Here is a 19,145-nt window from a genome sequence, read left to right as displayed (position 1 = left end):
ACTTAATTGATTTCAGCTGAGCTGCGCCTCATCGACCGGAGGTTACACCGAGCCGGAAGTGGAAACGCTCCGGTTTGCATGTAGCTCGCCTTCCGCCACGTTCGGTTGTGGAGGGTTTTTGGGAACTTTATGCTTCCAAGAGGGAGGAAAAGCTATTTGTTTTAGGGTTACCGTACGGGGATTTGGGGTTTTCCGTCTGCCTGTGCAACTTCCTGCATTCGACGATAAGAAAGCTGCTAGAGACAAACTCAGCAAAAATGAGTTGTATTATGTGAAAGAAACTCCATTCAACAACGAACCATCGTTTCCAGCGATGCAAGATGTGACAGCACTACTCCTTTCTGTAGGAAACCGGAGGCGTCAAACCGAGAGATTGCTCAATTATGACAACGGCCAACGCGGCTGCCGTTGCCAATTGTTGTCCACTTCTTCCTGCGACGCCGTGTCCTGAGAAAGCGCCAACTCATGCGCATCCCCTGAATGGGCCCATTCCAGGCCCATCGATTCTTCAGATTCTTCTTCGCAAGCTGCGAAACTGTTGCAGCTCGACAACGGCGACTGGCGACGACGTCGAAGACGATTTCCGGTTACTTAACGACCTCGACCATCAACACTGGCAACTCACTGGCGCAGCCCTTCGCATGGGCGACAATGGTTCAGTCGCCACAGTCTCTCCGGGATGCCATTAACAAAACAAAAAGAAAAAAAAAACCGTGGGGAAAGAAATAAAAAAGAAACCAGAAAGATATATTAAGGTGACCAATCGAGGGCGACCGAATCCTTCATTCAAACCGCTCGTGATATCAGCGCTCGATCTGACCATCGTCTCCCTGGGTCGGAAGGGGGGGCAGGCGACCAGATTCATTCATATTTTATTTCCAACTCGAGAGGAGATTAGGAAAGGAATGAGCCCGAGGGGGAGGCGAAAGAGAGAGAGAGAACATGGATGGTGCACGAACGGGAAGTTTGATGCCTGCGATAATAAATCATCGTATGCTCGAGAAAGTATTGAAAATCGGTCTCTGCCCCAAATGGCGTCGGTGGAGAAAATGCCGCGCGGGACGCGGGGGCGATCGAGGGCCGTCTTACTACGTGCGCAGTAAAAGGACGCTGGATGCCAGCCAGGAGGAAGATACGATGTCCGCCGGTGGCAGTTCGTTCGGTAATTGATTGAACGAATGCAGCCGAACTTGGGCATCCGCGTTCCTCGCGTCGGGACAGCACTAATTCACGGCCCCGAGATGGCTCCCGAGAGGAGCACCAGAACCACCACCAACGCGGCGATGAGTTGGCAGAAAATGGTTGGTCGCTTTGCCAGACCAGCCGACCATCGTACGCTTTCGGCCGAGGACAGATGACGATCCTCCCGGTACTGAGCAAAGGTCAGTTCATTGAATACATGCATCTATCCACCAGGAGGTATGTCATTATAGAAACAACAAAGATTTTAAATGTGCGATAGAATCGTGTAAGATACACAAATTGTATATACACTTTACAATTCACAAAAAATTCCAGATTTCCTCCACATTCTTTCAATGGAGGATCTGTATAAATTTAGCTAAAACTGGAACGAAAAACAATAAAAACTATGAAAAATGGGTTATCAATTCCATATTGTAGTGGATTAAAGAGTTTTCCTCTTATGGCGATATAATACCACTTTAGCTTGTTTCAATATATTTCATACATTTAATTTCGCTTTTTGTTACGCTAACCGATTCTATAAACCTTTTCAGGTGTGAGGGAGAAGTATTTAGTGTTTTATGGCAAATTCTTGCCAGCAGGAAAATTCGTTGTCGAAAAATCGATTGGCTTCAAACTTTCCTTAAGAACGATACACTCGCTTCTCGGCCCGACCGAGACCGGTCGACATTGCCCCGGTTCCTAATGGAGTCTCTTTGATTTGATGATGGATTTCGATTATTCGACGATAAAACATTAGACCCAAACGAAAACGGTAGCTGCCGGGAAAATTATAGTCTTCTTTGTGATGCTGCTGCTGCTGCTGCTGCTGTTGCTACTGCCGCAGCCGTTGTTGTGCCGTGTGTTCTGCGCTTCAACGGCGGTTGGACGGCGGCCATTTAATAGAAGGCTGCGCCGTGACGCCACCACGTTTCGTCGCCGGCCCCGTCACTGTTGCAGCCGATTTTTCTATCCATTCTTCGGTATGATTCTCGTTTTTATTTTTCCTCTGTTTGTCCATTCGTTCCGTGTTCTATTCAAGATGACGCACTGTGTAACGCCTTCGTATGGATCCGATCCGGTCCGTAGGACGGATGCTGCGGATGGTCGAATCGTGGATGGGGAGAGTGTTGCTAGTTACTCGAGCGTTTATCAGATTCTCCTGGTTTCGCTACACCTTTTGTCTGGTTCAGGTGGGTTGCTCAGGTTTTTTTCTCGGGGTACGTTCACGTTGCGAGTACCCATCTTGGAAACATCGAACGGGGAAGCAGGAAAACAACTTCTTCACTTGTATTTAGAATCCGCCCGAACTACAATCCATTTCCTCTCTCATTATTGTTTGCTTGGGCGAACGTACAACTTGTCTTTTTCTATCGTTTGGCTGGTAAAGAATATGACAGACAGCACATCCCCGTCCGGAAATAATATCTTCATCGCGACGAGAAGAAATGATCTTCAGTGCCGTCGTGTGATCGTCAGACACGTTTTAATATTCGTCCTTCGTCCCAAGGATGGCGAAAGGGTGGTTGTATAATTTATAGCATACTATTGTATTTCCATCAGTAAACATTTAAACACTGTTTTCTAAAACAAAATTAAGTCCTAATCCAACGCTTAACGACCTCTCACTTGCCCTGTGCCAACGATGCGGAAACACATCCAATTATTATGTTTTGTTTTACAAACATGAGTCGCGGGGTGGCCTACGAAACTAACACTCTGCTGCACTGTTAATTATTAAAACCACGTACGATGTACGGAGGAATTACTTTCATCGTTGCGGAGACATAAATAGAACAACGGCGTACAACATATAAATAACACGCAATGTTCGCTTGTCTTCACTTCCTTTAGCGATGGGTGAAATAGAAAAATCGAAACAAATTGAACGCCATACTGGGGACCAACGAACCTTTTTCCACGATACTATTTACAAACAAATGAAGTGGTGTCTAACGTAGAGGAACAGGTAAGAATAAGCGTGATCTTCTAAGCATGCGATCTTCCCACTTGGTGGTTTGCGCGATAAACCTATTCGAATATTGATCAACAAAAATCCGGCCCGGCACGCAAATGGCGCGGATGCGCGCTCCCAAAAGGTCAACGAATTTCCACCGCCTTCCCCGTCGTGGACGCTAGTTTTTATATTCGCATTTTCCGCCCAAAAGCCGGACGCGAAAAATGTCGCACACAGTTAGCCAAATTTCGACACGCGTCACTTCGGGACGTCGCGTTACTTTCACTGCTGACGAGTGCGACAAGCAAATAATATCCACCGGTTGGCCCCGGGTGGGCCGGGAGAGATGCGGGGAAAACAGGAAGATAATAAATAGATGCGCAGATATTTGGCCGAGGAATGAGACCGAGCCAGAATGAATTAAAATAAAACATTCTAGTTTCGCGCACGGCGGCCAATTGTTCGGGTCGGTCGTAGCGTTTTCCCTGCGAAAACAAAACGTTTCCCACTTCAGTTCCGTGCTGATGTTCAGCGGATGAACATCTGACAAAGTGTTACTAGGACCCGCGGTTTGATAGAAGGAAAAGTGCTTCGAGTGGTGATATTTTGAAATATGTTTTTCTAACACATCATAATGAAAGTTATACAAAAGTATGTAATAACTTTGCTCGCCATACAGGAGTGATTTCTAAATGACAAATAATTTTCGATGAAGGAATCAATTCATCATAATTTGAAAGCAGAAGTGTCCAACGAATATTGAAAGTACAATGAACAAAGTGAAAATACAGTTATTTAATGCATCCAATCAATCCAAACAAATTATTACGGTTTATTAAAAATTCTTCTGCATCAAAGAAATTGCACCTGTTGGTGACACTACCGATACAAAGTGAATAAAAAATATGTGACATTCTTGCAATGAGCCAAAATATTCTTTCTACCATGGTGCAACGAGAGAAATTAAGCAACAGCTATCTATTTTTACCTCCCGTTGCAGCGCGTTTACAGCATGGCCAGTGCTACTGCTGCTGGCGGTGTTGCCCTCGAGCTACGCTCTCCCCGGACAGGCCACCTTCAACTGCCACCTGCGTGGCCGCGAGTGTAAGCTGTGGAACATCTACTTGGACACCCCGGAAGAGGTGTCCGAGGCGATCATCAGCACCGGCGGTGGCGGTTCGTTCGTCGAGGTGGAGATAGCGTACTCCTCGCTGCCGACCATCCCCCAGTCGCTGTTCGCGGACAACGAGAATGTGATCTCGCTCAAGATGGAGGACTGCGACGTGGAGCAGCTCGAGAGCCAGACGTTCGACGATGCGAGCGAGCTGAAGTATTTGCAGCTGCAGAAGAACCACCTGACCGTACTGCACGAGGATGGGTTCGTGAGGGCGTCGAAGCTGGTGCGCCTCAATCTGGGAAGCAATCGGATCGTGACGGTCGCGGAGCATGCCTTCCGAGGGCTGGACAATCTGGAGACGTTGCGTTTGTCGAAGAACAAGATCGTCCAGTTTCCGGGGAAGGTGTTTGCCGGTTTGCACCAGCTGACTGAGCTCAACCTCGACCATAATCACGCCGAGGAGCTACCGGATCGGTTGTTTGAAGAGCTGGGTCAGCTGCGGGAGCTGTACCTGGATCACAACTATCTCTCCGGGCTCTCGCGGAACACCTTCACCGGACTGTCCGGGCTAAGGAAGCTGATTCTCAAAGAGAACGAGCTGACTTCAATCGATCCACTTGCCTTCAGCCCGCTGACAACGCTGACTGAGCTGGTTTTGGAAGGGAACAATCTGAAACTGCTCTCCCCGAACACGTTTCTTCCGCTGACCTCTCTGCGGGAGCTCGTACTTACTGAAAACTACATCGAACGGCTAGATGATACGCTGTTCGCTGGCAACACTTACCTCGAGATATTGAAGCTGAACAACAACTCGCTCGAGGAACTGCAGCCGGCCGTGCTGGCTAGCTTGCGGAACCTGGAAGACTTGGCGTTGCAGCACAACGAAATCCGTGCGCTCGATAGGAATCTGTTCAAGCACACTAACAGCTTACGGTCGCTCCAGCTCGAGGGGAATGTCATTCAGAAGATCGCTCCGGGCACGTTTGACGGACTGAGGCGCTTGGAGGTGTTAGATCTGGAGGACAACAGTCTATCGACGCTTGATGGGGGGCTCTTTGTAGGGTTATCGTCGCTGGAGAAGTTGTACATTAACGAAAACCAGATCGAAGAGTTGAAAGCCGGCACGCTGAAAGGAGCGGATCGGCTGCGGAAGCTCGAGCTGGAGCAGAATGTCATCCGGCGTATCGATGAACGGTTCCTGGACGATACGACCCAGCTGCGCACGCTGTCGCTGGATGAGAATCTTATCGAGGAGATCCCAGCACGACTGTTTGCCGAGCAGAAGAGCCTAAAGGAGATTTCGTTGGAAAACAACAACATCAAGCAGCTACCGGAAGGGGTGTTTGCGTCGATTTCTACCTGCCTCGAGGAGCTGTACCTAGCGGACAACGATCTCGAGGAGCTCTCACCGGGCGTTCTCGATCTACCGCGGCTGGAGCTGCTCGACGTATCGGACAACAGGTTCCGCGAGCTTCCGGACGCGATGTTCAGCAAGGCAAAGCAACTGCACGAGCTGTACCTGGACGGCAACATGATCGACGACATACCGGATGCTCTCCGTTCGCTTATGCGTCTCTCGACACTCTCGCTCACGAGAAATAGACTGCGCGACATCGATCCACAGAGCTGGAGCATGATGCAGCGGCTGAAGGAGTTGTACCTATCGGAGAACTTCATCGAAGCGCTGACGCCACAGAGCTTCGAGCGGCTGGAGTCGCTGAAGGAGCTCGACCTGGACCGGAACCATCTGCACACCGTACCCGCCAACACGTTCGTGCGCAATGGCAATCTGGAAAAGTTGAACCTCTCCAGCAACCACCTGGAAGGACCGTTGGCGAACAGCTTCGCCGGTCTTTGGAAGCTCAAAGAGTTGCACCTTTCGGACAACCCACTTCGCACGATGGAGGCCAACAGCTTCCGGGATCTGCGAAAGGTAGAAAAACTGTCGCTCGAAAACTCGAGCCTGGCAGATCTGAGTGGCAGCCCGTTCTACGGAATGTCATCGTTGGAGAAGCTCGATCTGGACGAGAATCGGGTGCAGCGACTGGAGGGTTCATCATTGCGAGGGCTGGAGATGCTCGAGAAGCTTCACATACACCACAACCCCGTGTCACGCATTGATGACAACACGTTCAAGCATCTGGGCAACTTGAAGGTGATCTCGATCGGCCCGGGAACGATCGACTTCTCCGAGGATCTGCTACAGAACAACCAACGCTTGAAGGAGCTCTACCTGTTCGACTGTTTAGCCGGACCACTGCCGGGAAGGTTTTTCCACTTCAACAAGAAGCTGAAAACGCTTGCCATTGCCAGCAATGACAAGTTGGGTGGTTTGAACAAGCAGTGGTTTAAGGATCTGTCCAACCTACAAACGTTGATACTGACAAAGAACGGCCTCAAGCACTTCGAGAAGGGAATCTTTGATTCTCTCGATGGCTTGGACGAACTGCACCTCTCGGGCAATGCGGTTGGTGAGCTTGATAGGGACGTGTTTAGCAAGCTGTTGGGTTTGGAGGTACTTGACTTGTCCGATATGTCGCTTCGCATGCTCCCGATGGGCATCTTCGATAACCTGTACGACCTGGAGCGGCTGGATTTGGGTGAAAACCAGCTAGCGAATGGTTTAACAAATGGCGTGTTTAGGAATCTCTACTCACTGAAAGTGCTCTCGCTGGACAACAATCACCTGCAGACGCTGGATGCCGTGCTGTTTGATGATTTGAAGAATCTACGCGAGATCGATCTCAGTGGCAACGAGCTGAGCAGTCTTGATCCGCAAATTTTCCACGACTCACTCGACCTCGAGCTGCTCGATCTGTCGTCGAACAAGTTCACCTCCTTTGACCTACAGCAGACGACCTTCTCGAAAACGCTGGTCGAGCTCGATCTCGACGCCAACCAGCTGGTGTCGATCCGAATCACCGAAGATCTCGAAGAACTGTACGTCGAGAACAATCAGCTGACGACGATCGAAGTCGATAACTCTCCGTCGCACAGTCTGCGCAGCCTTTCGATAGCGAACAATAAATTCGTCGAACTCGACTCGCTGTATCGGTTCAACAATCTGGAGGAGCTGGACGCCTCGTACAACGAGGAGCTTCGGGTGCTTGAGCTCGGTCGCATTGCCCACACCATGTCCGTGCTGGAGGTGCTGAACGTGTCGCACTGCAGCGTGGAGGAGCTCGAGCTGAGCGAGCTCGAAATGCACGCGTTCCTGGAACTGCTCGACATTTCGCACAACAAACTGGGCAGCCTCGAAATGGACGCGTACCGACACTTCCCGGCGGTGGAGAGCTTCATCTTCGGAGGCAACGCGTTCCAGCAGTTTTCGATCGAAGACGTGCTGGGTAGCTTTAAGGATTTGGAGATGATCGGGCTTGATGGAACGGCGTGGGAGCCAGATTTCCTAGATGAGCTTGAACGCTACATTGCCGACAGGGATGTGCGTTTCTGGCATTACGGCATCGACGATGACAAGCCGTGCACGATTGGGAGGGCAGATAATTTGTTCTGTAAGTGAAGTGTGTGCCGAACCCCACGATACTGTGAGTGAAACGTGTCCCTATGTGAAATGAATAAGATGAATAAAAAATTCGCTTTCCTAATTACAAAACTATTAAATATAAGCTGGTAGTTATTATTTGAACTAAAACATTATTTTAGTAGCAATAAAGCACAGGTCCAACAGAACTTCGTGTGCAAAATGATGCAGCTCACTGGGAGCGATAAGAATTTCGCGCGATCTTTTACTTTGCTTCAGCAGTCTCATGCCACCGGGTCGGGTTATCGTTAGACCCGGTTTTTATTCCTTCAATGTTCAAGCACACATCGAACGGACAGACCGATGAATTGTTTTGCAATTTGATGCAGAACGTCGTGAATACATCAACTTGAACTCGTTTGTAGCACGATGCCGGTAATACCAAGGGTTACGCAAGAAAGATTAGTCCCACTGGTAAAGATACAGGTTGGACCGAAAAAAGAACGTGATAGATAGGCACCGGGTGTTAATCATGCAAAACGGCCAAAAAAAGGAATGATGGAAGATACTGGTAGGAACGACCTGATGCCCTGTTACAACATACAGTGAAGAAATAAATAAATGTGAGCGTTGGCGCTGATTTTTGCTGCAGGCAGCTGCAGAAGGCTCATCAGTTCCGTTTCGGTTGCGAGACGGTGAAGTGTGTTGTGTGTTTAGGCCCAGAAGTTGTCCGTAAAGAGGAACGCCTGCAACGATGGGATCCTTCATGAGGAGGTACACGTTGTTTGTGAACAGTATGAAAGTGAGTTTGGTGTCACAAGCGTTTCTAAATTACCCTTTTTCGTCGCTTTTAGCCTCTCGGTGGCATTGGTGATGCTCTGTGTTGTAGGGCTTAGCTTTGCGGAGGACGTGTTTGAGTGTGATGAGAACGAATGTACACTGGAGCTACGAGAAGAGGAGTTGGAGGGCGATATCAATTCGGCGAAGTTTCAGCTCACCGTCGAGAGCGGTCTGGTCGAGTTTTCGTTCGTCGATTCGGAAATTTCTACTATTCCCCCTGCACTGTTAGGCGAAAATGGGGACAAGATTGAAATCTTGGACGCGAGCGAATCCGATGTGCAGTTTGTAACGCCGGCAGCGTTTGCCAATGCGCGTGAATTGAGAATCGTGCGCTTGCAGCTAAATCGCATTTCGGAGCTGCAAAATGACCTGTTTGGCAATATTTCCACCCTGACGAGAATCAATGTAGCAAGCAATCGGATCGTCAATGTTGGTGAGTTCACGTTCCGCGGGTTGACGAACCTGAAGGAACTGCGGCTGTCCCGCAACAAGATTAGTGTTCTTCCAAGGAAGCTGTTTGCCGGACTGAGTTATCTCACCGATTTGAACATTGATAGCAACCGCATCTCGGTGTTGGAGGACGGTTTGTTTGAGGATCTTGCCCAGCTCACTGAGTTGTACCTGAGCTTTAACTACATTGAAAAACTCACCAATAACGCATTCGTCGGAGTGCCTTTGCTGACAAAACTTGCACTGCAGAACAACCGCATCTCAACGATCGAAAAGAATGCGTTCAAACCCTTGCCGTTGCTGAAACATCTTTGGCTGATGTCGAACAATCTGAAGGAGCTCGCACCGGAAACGTTTGTATCGCAGATCTTGCTGTACGATCTCGACTTAACGGACAATTATTTGAAAGATCTACCGAAAGGGTTGTTCCGCAACACCGTTTCGCTTGTGGAGCTAAAGATGCAGAATAATTCGATAGAGCAGTTTGATCGCGATCTTTTTTCTAACGTGCAAAAGTTACAGCGGCTTAAGTTGGAGAACAACAACCTGCAATCGTTACAGCGTGGGTTGTTTAAGAACCTGAAAAAGTTGGACACCTTGCTGTTGGAGAACAACGCTCTAGAGCACATTGTACCAGGCACGTTAGATCATTTAAAAAATCTACAAATATTAGATTTGAACGATAATGAAATAAAGTCCATCGAAGGAGGGCTGTTTCGAAAGAACAAAAAGATCGTGAAGCTGCTCCTGAAAAACAACCATATCAGTGCCCTTAAAGCTGGTTCGTTCGATGGGATGACCGGACTGAAGGCGATCTACTTGGATAATAACAAGATCGAGTTGATCGACGAAAATTTCCTTGATCCGCTTCAGATCATACTTCTCACACTGGACAACTGCGGTATCAAAGCGCTTCCTAAGGGCGTTTTCTCGAAACAACAGTTCCTGAAAGTACTTACGCTAAAAGGAAACAAGCTTGCTCACATCGATCCAGAAACGTTTGCACCTCTTCAACGGTTGACAGCCCTGGACCTAAGTTTTAATAGGCTTCGCAATATTTCAACTTCTTTGGCCAACCTTCGTCAACTCGATGTGTTGGATCTAGACAGCAACCGTATCAGCGAGCTGCCGGATAACGCATTTGCAAACACTACGTACCTTACGGTTTTGGTCCTTCAAAATAACTATTTGAAGGCCATACCGAAGGCTGTGACCACTCTGCCGAAGATGAGAGTATTAGGTTTGGCCAATAACAATATTAAATCCAGCGCGACTTCCGGTGGCTTGGAGTCGGTGGAGCTCCTACAATTGTCCTGGAACGAAATCGAGACCATTGACGTCAAGCAGTACAAAAACTTGAACAAGCTGCACCTGGACAACAACCGTATTGAACGTATTTCGCCGGACGCTTTTGAATTCAACCTGCGTCTCACCTCGTTGAGTTTGGCAAATAATCGGCTTACCGGTCCGCTGAACAATAGTTTCAGTCATCTTTGGAAGTTGGAAGGACTTGATTTAAAAAATAATCCACTCGGAGACCTGACGTTCGAAACGTTTAACGGTTTGGCAGAGCTCAATGGGCTATCGTTGGAAAATATCAGTCTGGCGAAAATCGACACCCATTTGTTAGACGCATTCAGATCGCTTGATAAGTTACATTTATCGGGCAATAAATTCACGGCCATCTCAACCAATGTCCTCGATCACTTCAAACGTTTAGGCGAACTATATATAAGTAATAGCGAAAAAGGTTTCGAGGATTTGGGAGGAGTTGCGGCGGTGGCAGAAATCAAAGAACTTTCGCTTTCAGCAGTAAACTGGGACGTTCCTGAGTATCTGCTCAGCAACAAGAGAATACTGCAGAAGCTATATATTCGGGGTGCTCGATTCGCCAGCTTGCCTGCGGACTTCCTACATTCGCCCAGATTCTTGAAAACGCTAGCAATTTCTGATAACAAAAACTTCAAGCGACTTCCAGCGAACTTCTTTAAGGATGTACCTTACCTCAAGGAGCTTACGCTGTCAAATAATAGCCTCTCGACCTTGGAGCCCGGAGTGTTCGATCCCCTTGCTCTACTTGAGTTGCTAGATATTTCGGAGAATCCGCTGAAAACCGTAAACAAAGATCTGTTCGCCAAGACGTACAGCGTAAAGGAATTGCAGCTGCGAAATATAAATCTGACAAGCCTGCCATTGGGAATATTCGATAGCCTCGACAATATGACCCACCTCGATCTGAGTAGCAATCAGCTTTCCACACTTCCGAAAGGAATCTTCCGTAAGCAGTACTTCCTGGAGTATCTTTCCCTGGAGGGTAATAGCTTTGAGCAGTTGGATCCTGCCGTTTTCGATGGAGTTTCGCGGCTGAATGTAATTTATCTCGCTCACAACAAATTAAGCTCGCTACACCCTCAGTTGTTCAGCAACCTCGTGCAGATTCAGGTGCTCGATCTGGGTTACAACAAGTTCGTGACGTTCGATCTGACTGCAACAGCTTTCCAGAATAAAGTCTCTATCCTAAGACTGGGCAACAATGGCCTCACGTCACTGAAAATCACACCAACCCTTGAGGGTTTGTTCGCAACCGATAACCAACTGTTCACGATCGAGGTGAACCAATCGAAAGAGTATCCGAGCGTTCTGAACCACCTTTACGTGGAACGCAATCGTTTCACAAACTTGAACAGTTTTGTGCAGTTTAAAGCCCTAGAAAATCTGGATGCCTCTTTCAACAATTTCACTGCGTTTGATTTTGGCGTGCTGTCCACACAACTCCAGGGTCTTCGCGAGCTGAGCGTATCGGACAACAACGTGCAGCAGATCAAAACCGATGGAATCATCAAGCAAGATAATCTCATTTATATGGACATTTCGAACAACAATCTCACTAGCCTGGATTTGGATGTTTTTGGAAAGTTCCGCTCGTTGCAGCACTTCATCTTCGGAGGAAACTATTTCGATACGTTCTCAATTTCGAACCTGCTCGCGGCATTCCAAGAACTGGAATCGATCGGACTGGAGGGAATACAATGGAAGTGTGATTTTCTTCACAGCTTGGAATCACCGATGAAGGAATCGTTCGTGGGGTATGTTTTCAAATCCCAAAAAGATGAGCCGAATGGTTGCGCCAAGGAAGTTAACGGGCTTTGCTGCTTCTAATGAATTGACTTGTAAATAAAAATAAATAAAATGACTACCATACTCAAACTAAGCGCCTCTGTTTTTATGCTTAACTTTAGAATGATTAACAATTTAGCAGAAAAACGACGCGAAGATATTCGAAATAAGCCATAAATACCTTACTGATAAATAATACCATCTGTACAATAGTTGGCGATCGCCAACTTCTGCAATTTTGAGAGTATTCCGAACAATTCAATCGTGACTATACGTCAACAAAACTTTGTTTTAACTGTTTTTAAATGTGGCACGACATCCCCTAGTAGGAAGAGGTCTCTCTCCGAAGAGAGTTTATGTGAACGAAAGACGGTATATTATAGGAGGTCTACCATTCGTATTACGGAAGGGTACAAGACTCGTGATTCGATCTCACACTTGTGGTGTGCTGTTTCCTCGCGCTACCGCTGCGCCATGGGCACCCCAATGTTTCAAATTTTGATGAAACTAAAACTTCTTTGGGCAAGTGTAGCTTGTAACGAAAACAGTTTGCTAACAATATCCCTCTGCAAACACGTATTTCTTTTGATAACCAGTTCTTCTCGTTCGTTGTACGCCTCGTACAGTACGAGCTCGAAATGCACGCGTTTCTGGAGCTGCTCGACATTTCGCACAACAAACTGGGCAGCCCCGAAATGGACGCGTACCGGCACTTCCCGGTGGTGGAGAGCTTCATCTTTGGAGGCAGCGATCTGGAGATGATCGGGCTGGATGGAACGGCGTGGGATCCCGATTTCCTAGATGGGCGTTTCTGGCATCAAGACATCGACGATGACAAGCCGTGCACGATTGGGAGGATTGATAATTTGTTCTGTAAGTAAAGTGTTTACTGAAACCCACGATGCTGTGAGTGAAACGTGTCCCTATGTGAAATGAATAAGATGAATAAAAAATTCGCTTTCCTAATTACAAAACTATTAAATATAAGCTGGTAGTTATTGTTTGGACTAAAACATTTTTTTTGTAGCAATAAAGCACAGGTCCAACAGAACTTCGTGTGCAAAATGATGCAGCTCACTGGGAGCGATAAGAATTTTGCGCGATCTTTTGCTTTGCCTTAGCAGTCTCATGCCATCGGGTCGGGTTATCGTTAGACCCGTTTTTTATTCCTCCAATGATGCTGCTCATTTATCAAGCACACACCAGACGAACAGACAATGAATTGCTTTGCAATTCGGTGCAGATGGTACTCGACGCGATAGGGAGTCGTGAAAACGGCGACCAGAACTCGTTTGTAGCACGATGCCGGTAATGCCAAAGGTTACGCAAGAAAGATTAGTCCCACTGGTAAAGATTCGGTTGGGCAGAAAAAAAACAACGTGATAGATAGGCACCGGGTGTTAATCATGCAAAACGGCCAAAAAGAGGAATGATGGAAGATTTTGGTAGGAACGACCTGATGCAAACCTGTTACAACATACAGTGAAGAAATAAATAAATGTGAGCGTTGACGCTGATATGAGTCAAGGTCAATCGAATTCGTGTATTTTTACTGCAGGCAGCTGCAGAAGGCTCATCAGTTCCGTTTCGGTTGCGAGACGGTGAAGTGTGTTGTGTGTTTAGGCCCAGAAGTTGTCCGTAAAGAGGAATGCCTGCAACGATGGGATCCTTCATGAGGAGGTACACTTTGTTTTGTGAATAGTAGAAACGTTAGGTTGGTTCCTCAAGTGCTTTTACATGACCCCTTTTCGTTGCTTTTAGCCTCTCGGTGGCATTGCTGATGCTCTGTGTTGTAGGGCCTAGCTTTGCGGAGGACGTGTTTGAGTGTGATGAGAACGAATGTACACTGGAGCTACGAGAAGAGGAGTTGGAGGGCGATATCAATTCGGCGAAGTTTCAGCTCACCGTCGAGAGCGGTTTGGTTGAGTTTTCGTTCGTCAATTCGGAAATTTCTACTATTCCCCCTGCACTGTTAGGCGAAAATGGGGACAAGATTGAAATCTTGGACGCGAGCGAATCCGATGTGCAGTTTGTAACGCCGGCAGCGTTTGCCAATGCGCGTGAATTGAGAATCGTGCGCTTGCAGCTAAATCGCATTTCGGAGCTGCAAAATGACCTGTTTGGCAATATTTCCACCCTGACGAGAATCAATGTAGCAAGCAATCGGATCGTCAACGTTGGTGAGTTCACGTTCCGCGGGTTGACGAACCTGAAGGAACTGCGGCTGTCCCGCAACAAGATTAGTGTTCTTCCAAGGAAGCTGTTTGCCGGACTGAGTCATCTCACCGATTTGAACATTGATCGCAACCGCATCTCGGTGTTGGAGGACGGTTTGTTTGAGGATCTTGCCCAGCTCACTGAGTTGTACCTGAGCTTTAACTACATTGAAAAACTCACCAATAATGCATTCGTCGGAGTGCCTTTGCTGAGAAAACTTGCACTGCAGAACAACCGCATCTCAACGATCGAAAAGAATGCTTTCGAACCCCTGCCAATGCTGAAATATCTGTGGCTGCTGTCGAACAATCTGAAGGAGCTTGCACCGGAAACGTTTGTATCGCAGATCTCGCTGTACGACCTCGACTTAACGGACAATTATTTGAAAGATCTACCGAAAGGGTTGTTCCGCAACACCGTTTCGCTTGTGGAGCTAAAGATGAAGAATAATACGATCGAGCAGTTTGATCGCGATCTTTTTGCTAACGTACAAAAGTTGGAGGAGCTTGAGTTAGAGAACAACAATCTGCAGTCGTTAGAGGGAGCGTTGTTTAGGAATCTGAAAAGGTTGGACACCTTGCTGTTGGAGAACAACGCTCTAGAGCACATCGTACCAGGTACGTTCGATGATTTGAAAAATTTAGAAGTGCTAGACTTGAACGATAATGGAATAAAGTCCATCGAAGGAGGGCTGTTCCGAAAGAACAAAAAGATCGAGAAGCTGTTCCTGAAAAACAACCATATCAGTGCCCTTAAAGCTGGTTCGTTCGATGGGATGACCAGATTGAAAGAGATCTACCTGGATAATAACGAGATCGAGTTGATCGACGAAAATTTCCTTGAGCCGCATCAGATCAAAATTCTCACACTGGACGACTGCGGTATCAAAGCGCTTCCTAAGGGCGTTTTCTCGAAACAACAGTTCCTGCGTACACTTATGCTAAAAGGAAACAAGCTTACTTACATCGATCCAGAAACGTTTGCACCTCTTCAACGGTTGAAAACCCTGGACCTAAGTTTTAATAGGCTTCGCAATATTTCAACTTCTTTGGCCAACCTTCGCCATCTCGATTTGTTGGATCTAGACAGCAACCGTATCAGTGAACTATTGGATAACGCATTTGCCAATAATACACACCTTGCGAATTTGAACATTGACAACAACTATTTGAAGGCCATACCGAAAGCTGTAACCACTCTGCCGAAGATTAAATATTTAACTTTGGCCAATAACAATATTAAATCCAGCGCGACTTCCGGTGGCTTGGAGTCGGTGGAGGAACTACTCTTGTCCGGCAACGAAATCGAGACCATTGACGTCAAGCAGTACAAAAACTTGAACACGCTGCACCTGGACAACAACCGTATTGAACGTATTTCGCCGGACGCTTTTGAATTCAACCTGCGTCTCACCACGTTAGGTTTGGCAAATAATCGGCTTACCGGTCCGCTGAACAATAGTTTCAGCCATCTTTGGAAGTTGGAAACACTCGAGTTAGACCACAATCCGCTCGGAGACCTGACGTTCGAAACGTTTAACGGTTTGGCAGAGCTCAATGAGCTATCGTTGGAAAATATCAGTCTGGCGAAAATCGACACCCATCTGTTCGACGCATTCAAATCGCTTGATAACTTAGATTTATCGGACAATAAATTCACGGCCATCTCAACCAATGTCCTCGATCACTTCAAACGTTTACGCGAACTCTACATAAGTAATAACGAAAAAGGTTTCGAGGATTTGGGAGGAGTTGCGGCGGTGGCAGAAATCAAAGAACTTTCGCTTTCAGCAGTAAACTGGGACGTTCCTGAGAATCTGCTCAGCAACAAGAGAATACTGCAGGAGCTATATATTCAGGGTGCTCGATTCGCCAGCTTGCCTGCGGACTTCCTACACTCGCCCAGATCCTTGAAAACGCTAGCAATTTCTGATAACAAAAACTTCAAGCGACTTCCAGCGAACTTCTTTAAGGATGTACCTTACCTCAAGGAGCTTACGCTGTCAAATAATAGCCTCTCGACCTTGGAGCCCGGAGTGTTCGATCCCCTTGCTCTACTTGAGTCGCTGGATATTTCGGAGAATCCACTGAAAACATTGAACAAGGACCTGTTCACCAAGACGTACAGCGTAAAGGAATTGCAGCTGCGAAATATAAATCTGACAAGCCTGCCATTGGGAATATTCGATAGCCTCGACAATATGACCCAACTCGATCTGAGTAGCAATCAGCTTTCCACACTTCCGAAAGGAATCTTCCGCAAGCAGTACTTCCTGGAGTATCTTTCCCTGGAGGGAAATAGCTTTGAGCAGTTGGATCCGGCCGTTTTCGATGGAGTTTCGCGGCTGAATGTAATTTATCTCGCTCACAACAAATTAAGCTCGTTACACCCTCAGCTGTTCAGCAACCTCGTGCAAATTCAGGTGCTCGATCTGGGTTACAACAAGTTCGTGACGTTCGATCTGACTGCGACAGCGTTTCAGAATACAGTTTCCGCCCTAGGACTGGACAACAATGGTCTCACGTCACTGAAAATCTCACCAACCCTTGAGATTTTATCCGCAGTCGATAACCAACTGTCCTCGATCGAGGTGAACCAAACGAAAGAGTCTCCGAGTGTTCTGAACCACCTTTCCGTGGAACGCAATCGTTTCACAAACTTGAACAGTTTTGTGCAGTTTAAAACCCTAGTATATCTGGATGCCTCTTTCAACAATTTCACTGCGTTTGATTTTGGTGCCCTGTCCACGCAGCTCCAGGGTCTTCGCGAGCTGAACGTATCGGACAACAACGTGCAGCAGATCAAAACTGATGGAATCATCAAGCAAGATAATCTCATTCATCTGGACATTTCGAACAACAATCTCACCAGCCTGGACTTGGGCGTTTTTGGAAAGTTCCCCTCGTTGCAGCACTTCATCTTCGGAGGAAACTATTTCGATACGTTCTCAATTTCGAACCTGCTCGCGGCATTCCAAGATCTGGAATCGATCGGACTGGAGGGACAACAATGGAAGTGCGATTTTCTTCGTAGTTTGGAAGCACCGATGAAGGAATCATTCGTTGAGTATGTTTTCAAACCCCAAGAAGATGAGCCGAGTGGTTGCGCCAAGGAAGTAAACGGGCTTTGCTGCTTCTAAAGAATTGACTTGAAAAAATAAACAAATAAAATGACTACTTTACTTAAACTAAGAGTCTCTTTTTTTATTTCAAAATTTCAACATTTCAGCTAAAAGACGAGGCGAAGATATTCGAAGTAAGGCATCGTCACCTTATTGATTAATAATACCACTTGCGAGTGTTCCGAACGATTCAATCGCGACTATACATCAACACAACTTTGTTTAACTTTCTAAACTTTGTTTGAAATATTAATGATATAGAAACTTCTTTGAACAAGCTTAGCTTATAACGAAAACAATTTGCTAACAATAGGGATAGTTTTGTTACCACCAACCACATATCTGTACATCTCTTTTGATAACCAGTTCTCGCACAAGTCGCTGACCCATGATCCCGGAGCAAGAATCGACAGACAGAAGAAAAACAGAATCAGAAGAACTTGGTGCTAATCACGACCGGTGGTACGCATTGGGACATAACCTTGCTAACGAAAAAGCGAAATGTTTTGTTAAGATTCTGTTTTTTATTTGACCTCTAAAACATGAGCGATAGGTGAGCCCACTAACAAAAACAAGTTCTTGATACGGGTTTTTGGTTTTCTTCGCGTAGCCCTTCCATTCTTTGCTAACGAAGGCTGATACAGCTGTAGGCAGTATTCAACTTTATTACCTTAACAACAGCCGAAACACGCACTAGTTTCATCTCGACTGCCCGTGGGAGCAGTTCGTTCGGAGTGAAAATGGGTAGCGTAAACTTGAGGTAAATCACTGTGGCAAAAAGGAGTTTTTGAAAAGTGAACGTGGAAAGAAATAGTGAAGGTGTTTTTCTTTTATTTCTTTTCTTCTAGTTTATATATAGCTATTTGTGTTTCCGTTTTACTTGCAACATGTTTTGCAACCAACGAGGATGACAGTGATGAAAACGATTGTTTTGCAAGTACCGTGTATGAGTGTGATGACGACGATTGTCGGTTTAAACTGCAGCTGACGGAAGCCGACGAGAATTGCAATTCGACAAAGTTTCACCTGACTTCTGAGAGCGAGCTTGTTACTGTGACATTCTATGGGTCGGCTATGTTTACCATTCCAAAATCGCTGTTTGCTGATAACGGGTACAAAATAAGTGAATTGGACGCTTCTTACTCCAGAGTGCAGGCCGTACATAATAGTACATTTGGCCAGGCACACGCTCTAGAAAAGCTATCTCTCAATAGAAATAACATCAAGCACCTGCCGAGCTACATCTTTGCCAATTCGACGAACTTGACATCCATTAGAATTCGGAGCAACCAGTTACGTGATGTTGGAGAGTTCACCTTTCAAGGATTGATCAACTTAGAAAATCTTCAATTGGGGGCCAATCAAATACAACAACTTCCCCGCAAACTGTTCGCAGGATTGAAGCGTCTTTCATCGTTGGAATTTTCCAAAAATAACCTGGCAGAACTGGACGATGCGTTGTTTGAGGACCTTCGGGAACTGAAGGACCTGGATCTGAGCTATAACAAAATAGAAAAACTACCCAATGCCGTATTTGTCGGAACACCACAGTTGAAGGAGCTCGACTTGCGAAACAATAAAATTGCCAGAATCGAAAATGATACACTTCCGTTGCCCAAACTCAAGACGCTTGACCTATCGCGAAATCAATTGAAGCAAC

At 46.6% G+C, this 19,145-nt stretch overlaps 3 protein-coding genes across 3 annotated transcripts; all 3 read left to right on the top strand.

The window, feature by feature from the left end:
* The first annotated feature begins 1,354 nt into the window (after positions 1 to 1,354).
* LOC131264927 (protein artichoke-like) lies at positions 1,355 to 7,779 on the top strand. Its single transcript, XM_058267190.1, has 2 exons — positions 1,355 to 1,419; positions 4,143 to 7,779. The coding sequence occupies exons 1-2, from the start codon at positions 1,355 to 1,357 to the stop codon at positions 7,777 to 7,779; spliced, it is 3,702 nt and encodes a 1,233-aa protein (XP_058123173.1).
* Positions 7,780 to 8,494: 715 nt separating this feature from the next.
* Positions 8,495 to 12,189, top strand: LOC131264926 (protein artichoke-like). The gene is made up of 2 exons (XM_058267189.1): positions 8,495 to 8,514; positions 8,595 to 12,189. The coding sequence occupies exons 1-2, from the start codon at positions 8,495 to 8,497 to the stop codon at positions 12,187 to 12,189; spliced, it is 3,615 nt and encodes a 1,204-aa protein (XP_058123172.1).
* Positions 12,190 to 12,785: 596 nt separating this feature from the next.
* LOC131264925 (protein artichoke-like) lies at positions 12,786 to 17,503 on the top strand. The gene is made up of 2 exons (XM_058267188.1): positions 12,786 to 12,988; positions 13,909 to 17,503. Exons 1-2 carry the CDS (start codon positions 12,786 to 12,788, stop codon positions 17,501 to 17,503), a joined length of 3,798 nt encoding a protein of 1,265 aa, XP_058123171.1.
* Positions 17,504 to 19,145: the final 1,642 nt, after the last annotated feature.

Source organism: Anopheles coustani, chromosome 2 (genome assembly GCF_943734705.1).
Source record: "Anopheles coustani chromosome 2, idAnoCousDA_361_x.2, whole genome shotgun sequence".
NCBI lineage: Eukaryota > Metazoa > Arthropoda > Insecta > Diptera > Culicidae > Anopheles > Anopheles coustani.
Note: the sequence above shows the minus strand (reverse complement) of the source record. Positions and strands in the feature narration are given on the sequence as shown.

What these genes read in the sequence shown, in the direction of transcription:
- LOC131264927 (XM_058267190.1), top strand. Translation starts at nt 1,355, where the DNA reads ATGACGATCCTCCCGGTACTGAGCAAAGGTCAGTTCATTGAATACATG. An exon ending in ATGCATCTATCCACCAGGAG is followed by an intron (nt 1,420 to 4,142) that starts GTATGTCATTAT and finishes CTCCCGTTGCAG; the next exon opens with CGCGTTTACAGCATGGCCAG.
- LOC131264926 (XM_058267189.1), top strand. Translation starts at nt 8,495, where the DNA reads ATGGGATCCTTCATGAGGAG. An exon ending in ATGGGATCCTTCATGAGGAG is followed by an intron (nt 8,515 to 8,594) that starts GTACACGTTGTT and finishes CGTCGCTTTTAG; the next exon opens with CCTCTCGGTGGCATTGGTGA.
- LOC131264925 (XM_058267188.1), top strand. Translation starts at nt 12,786, where the DNA reads ATGCACGCGTTTCTGGAGCTGCTCGACATTTCGCACAACAAACTGGGC. An exon ending in GACATCGACGATGACAAGCC is followed by an intron (nt 12,989 to 13,908) that starts GTGCACGATTGG and finishes CGTTGCTTTTAG; the next exon opens with CCTCTCGGTGGCATTGCTGA.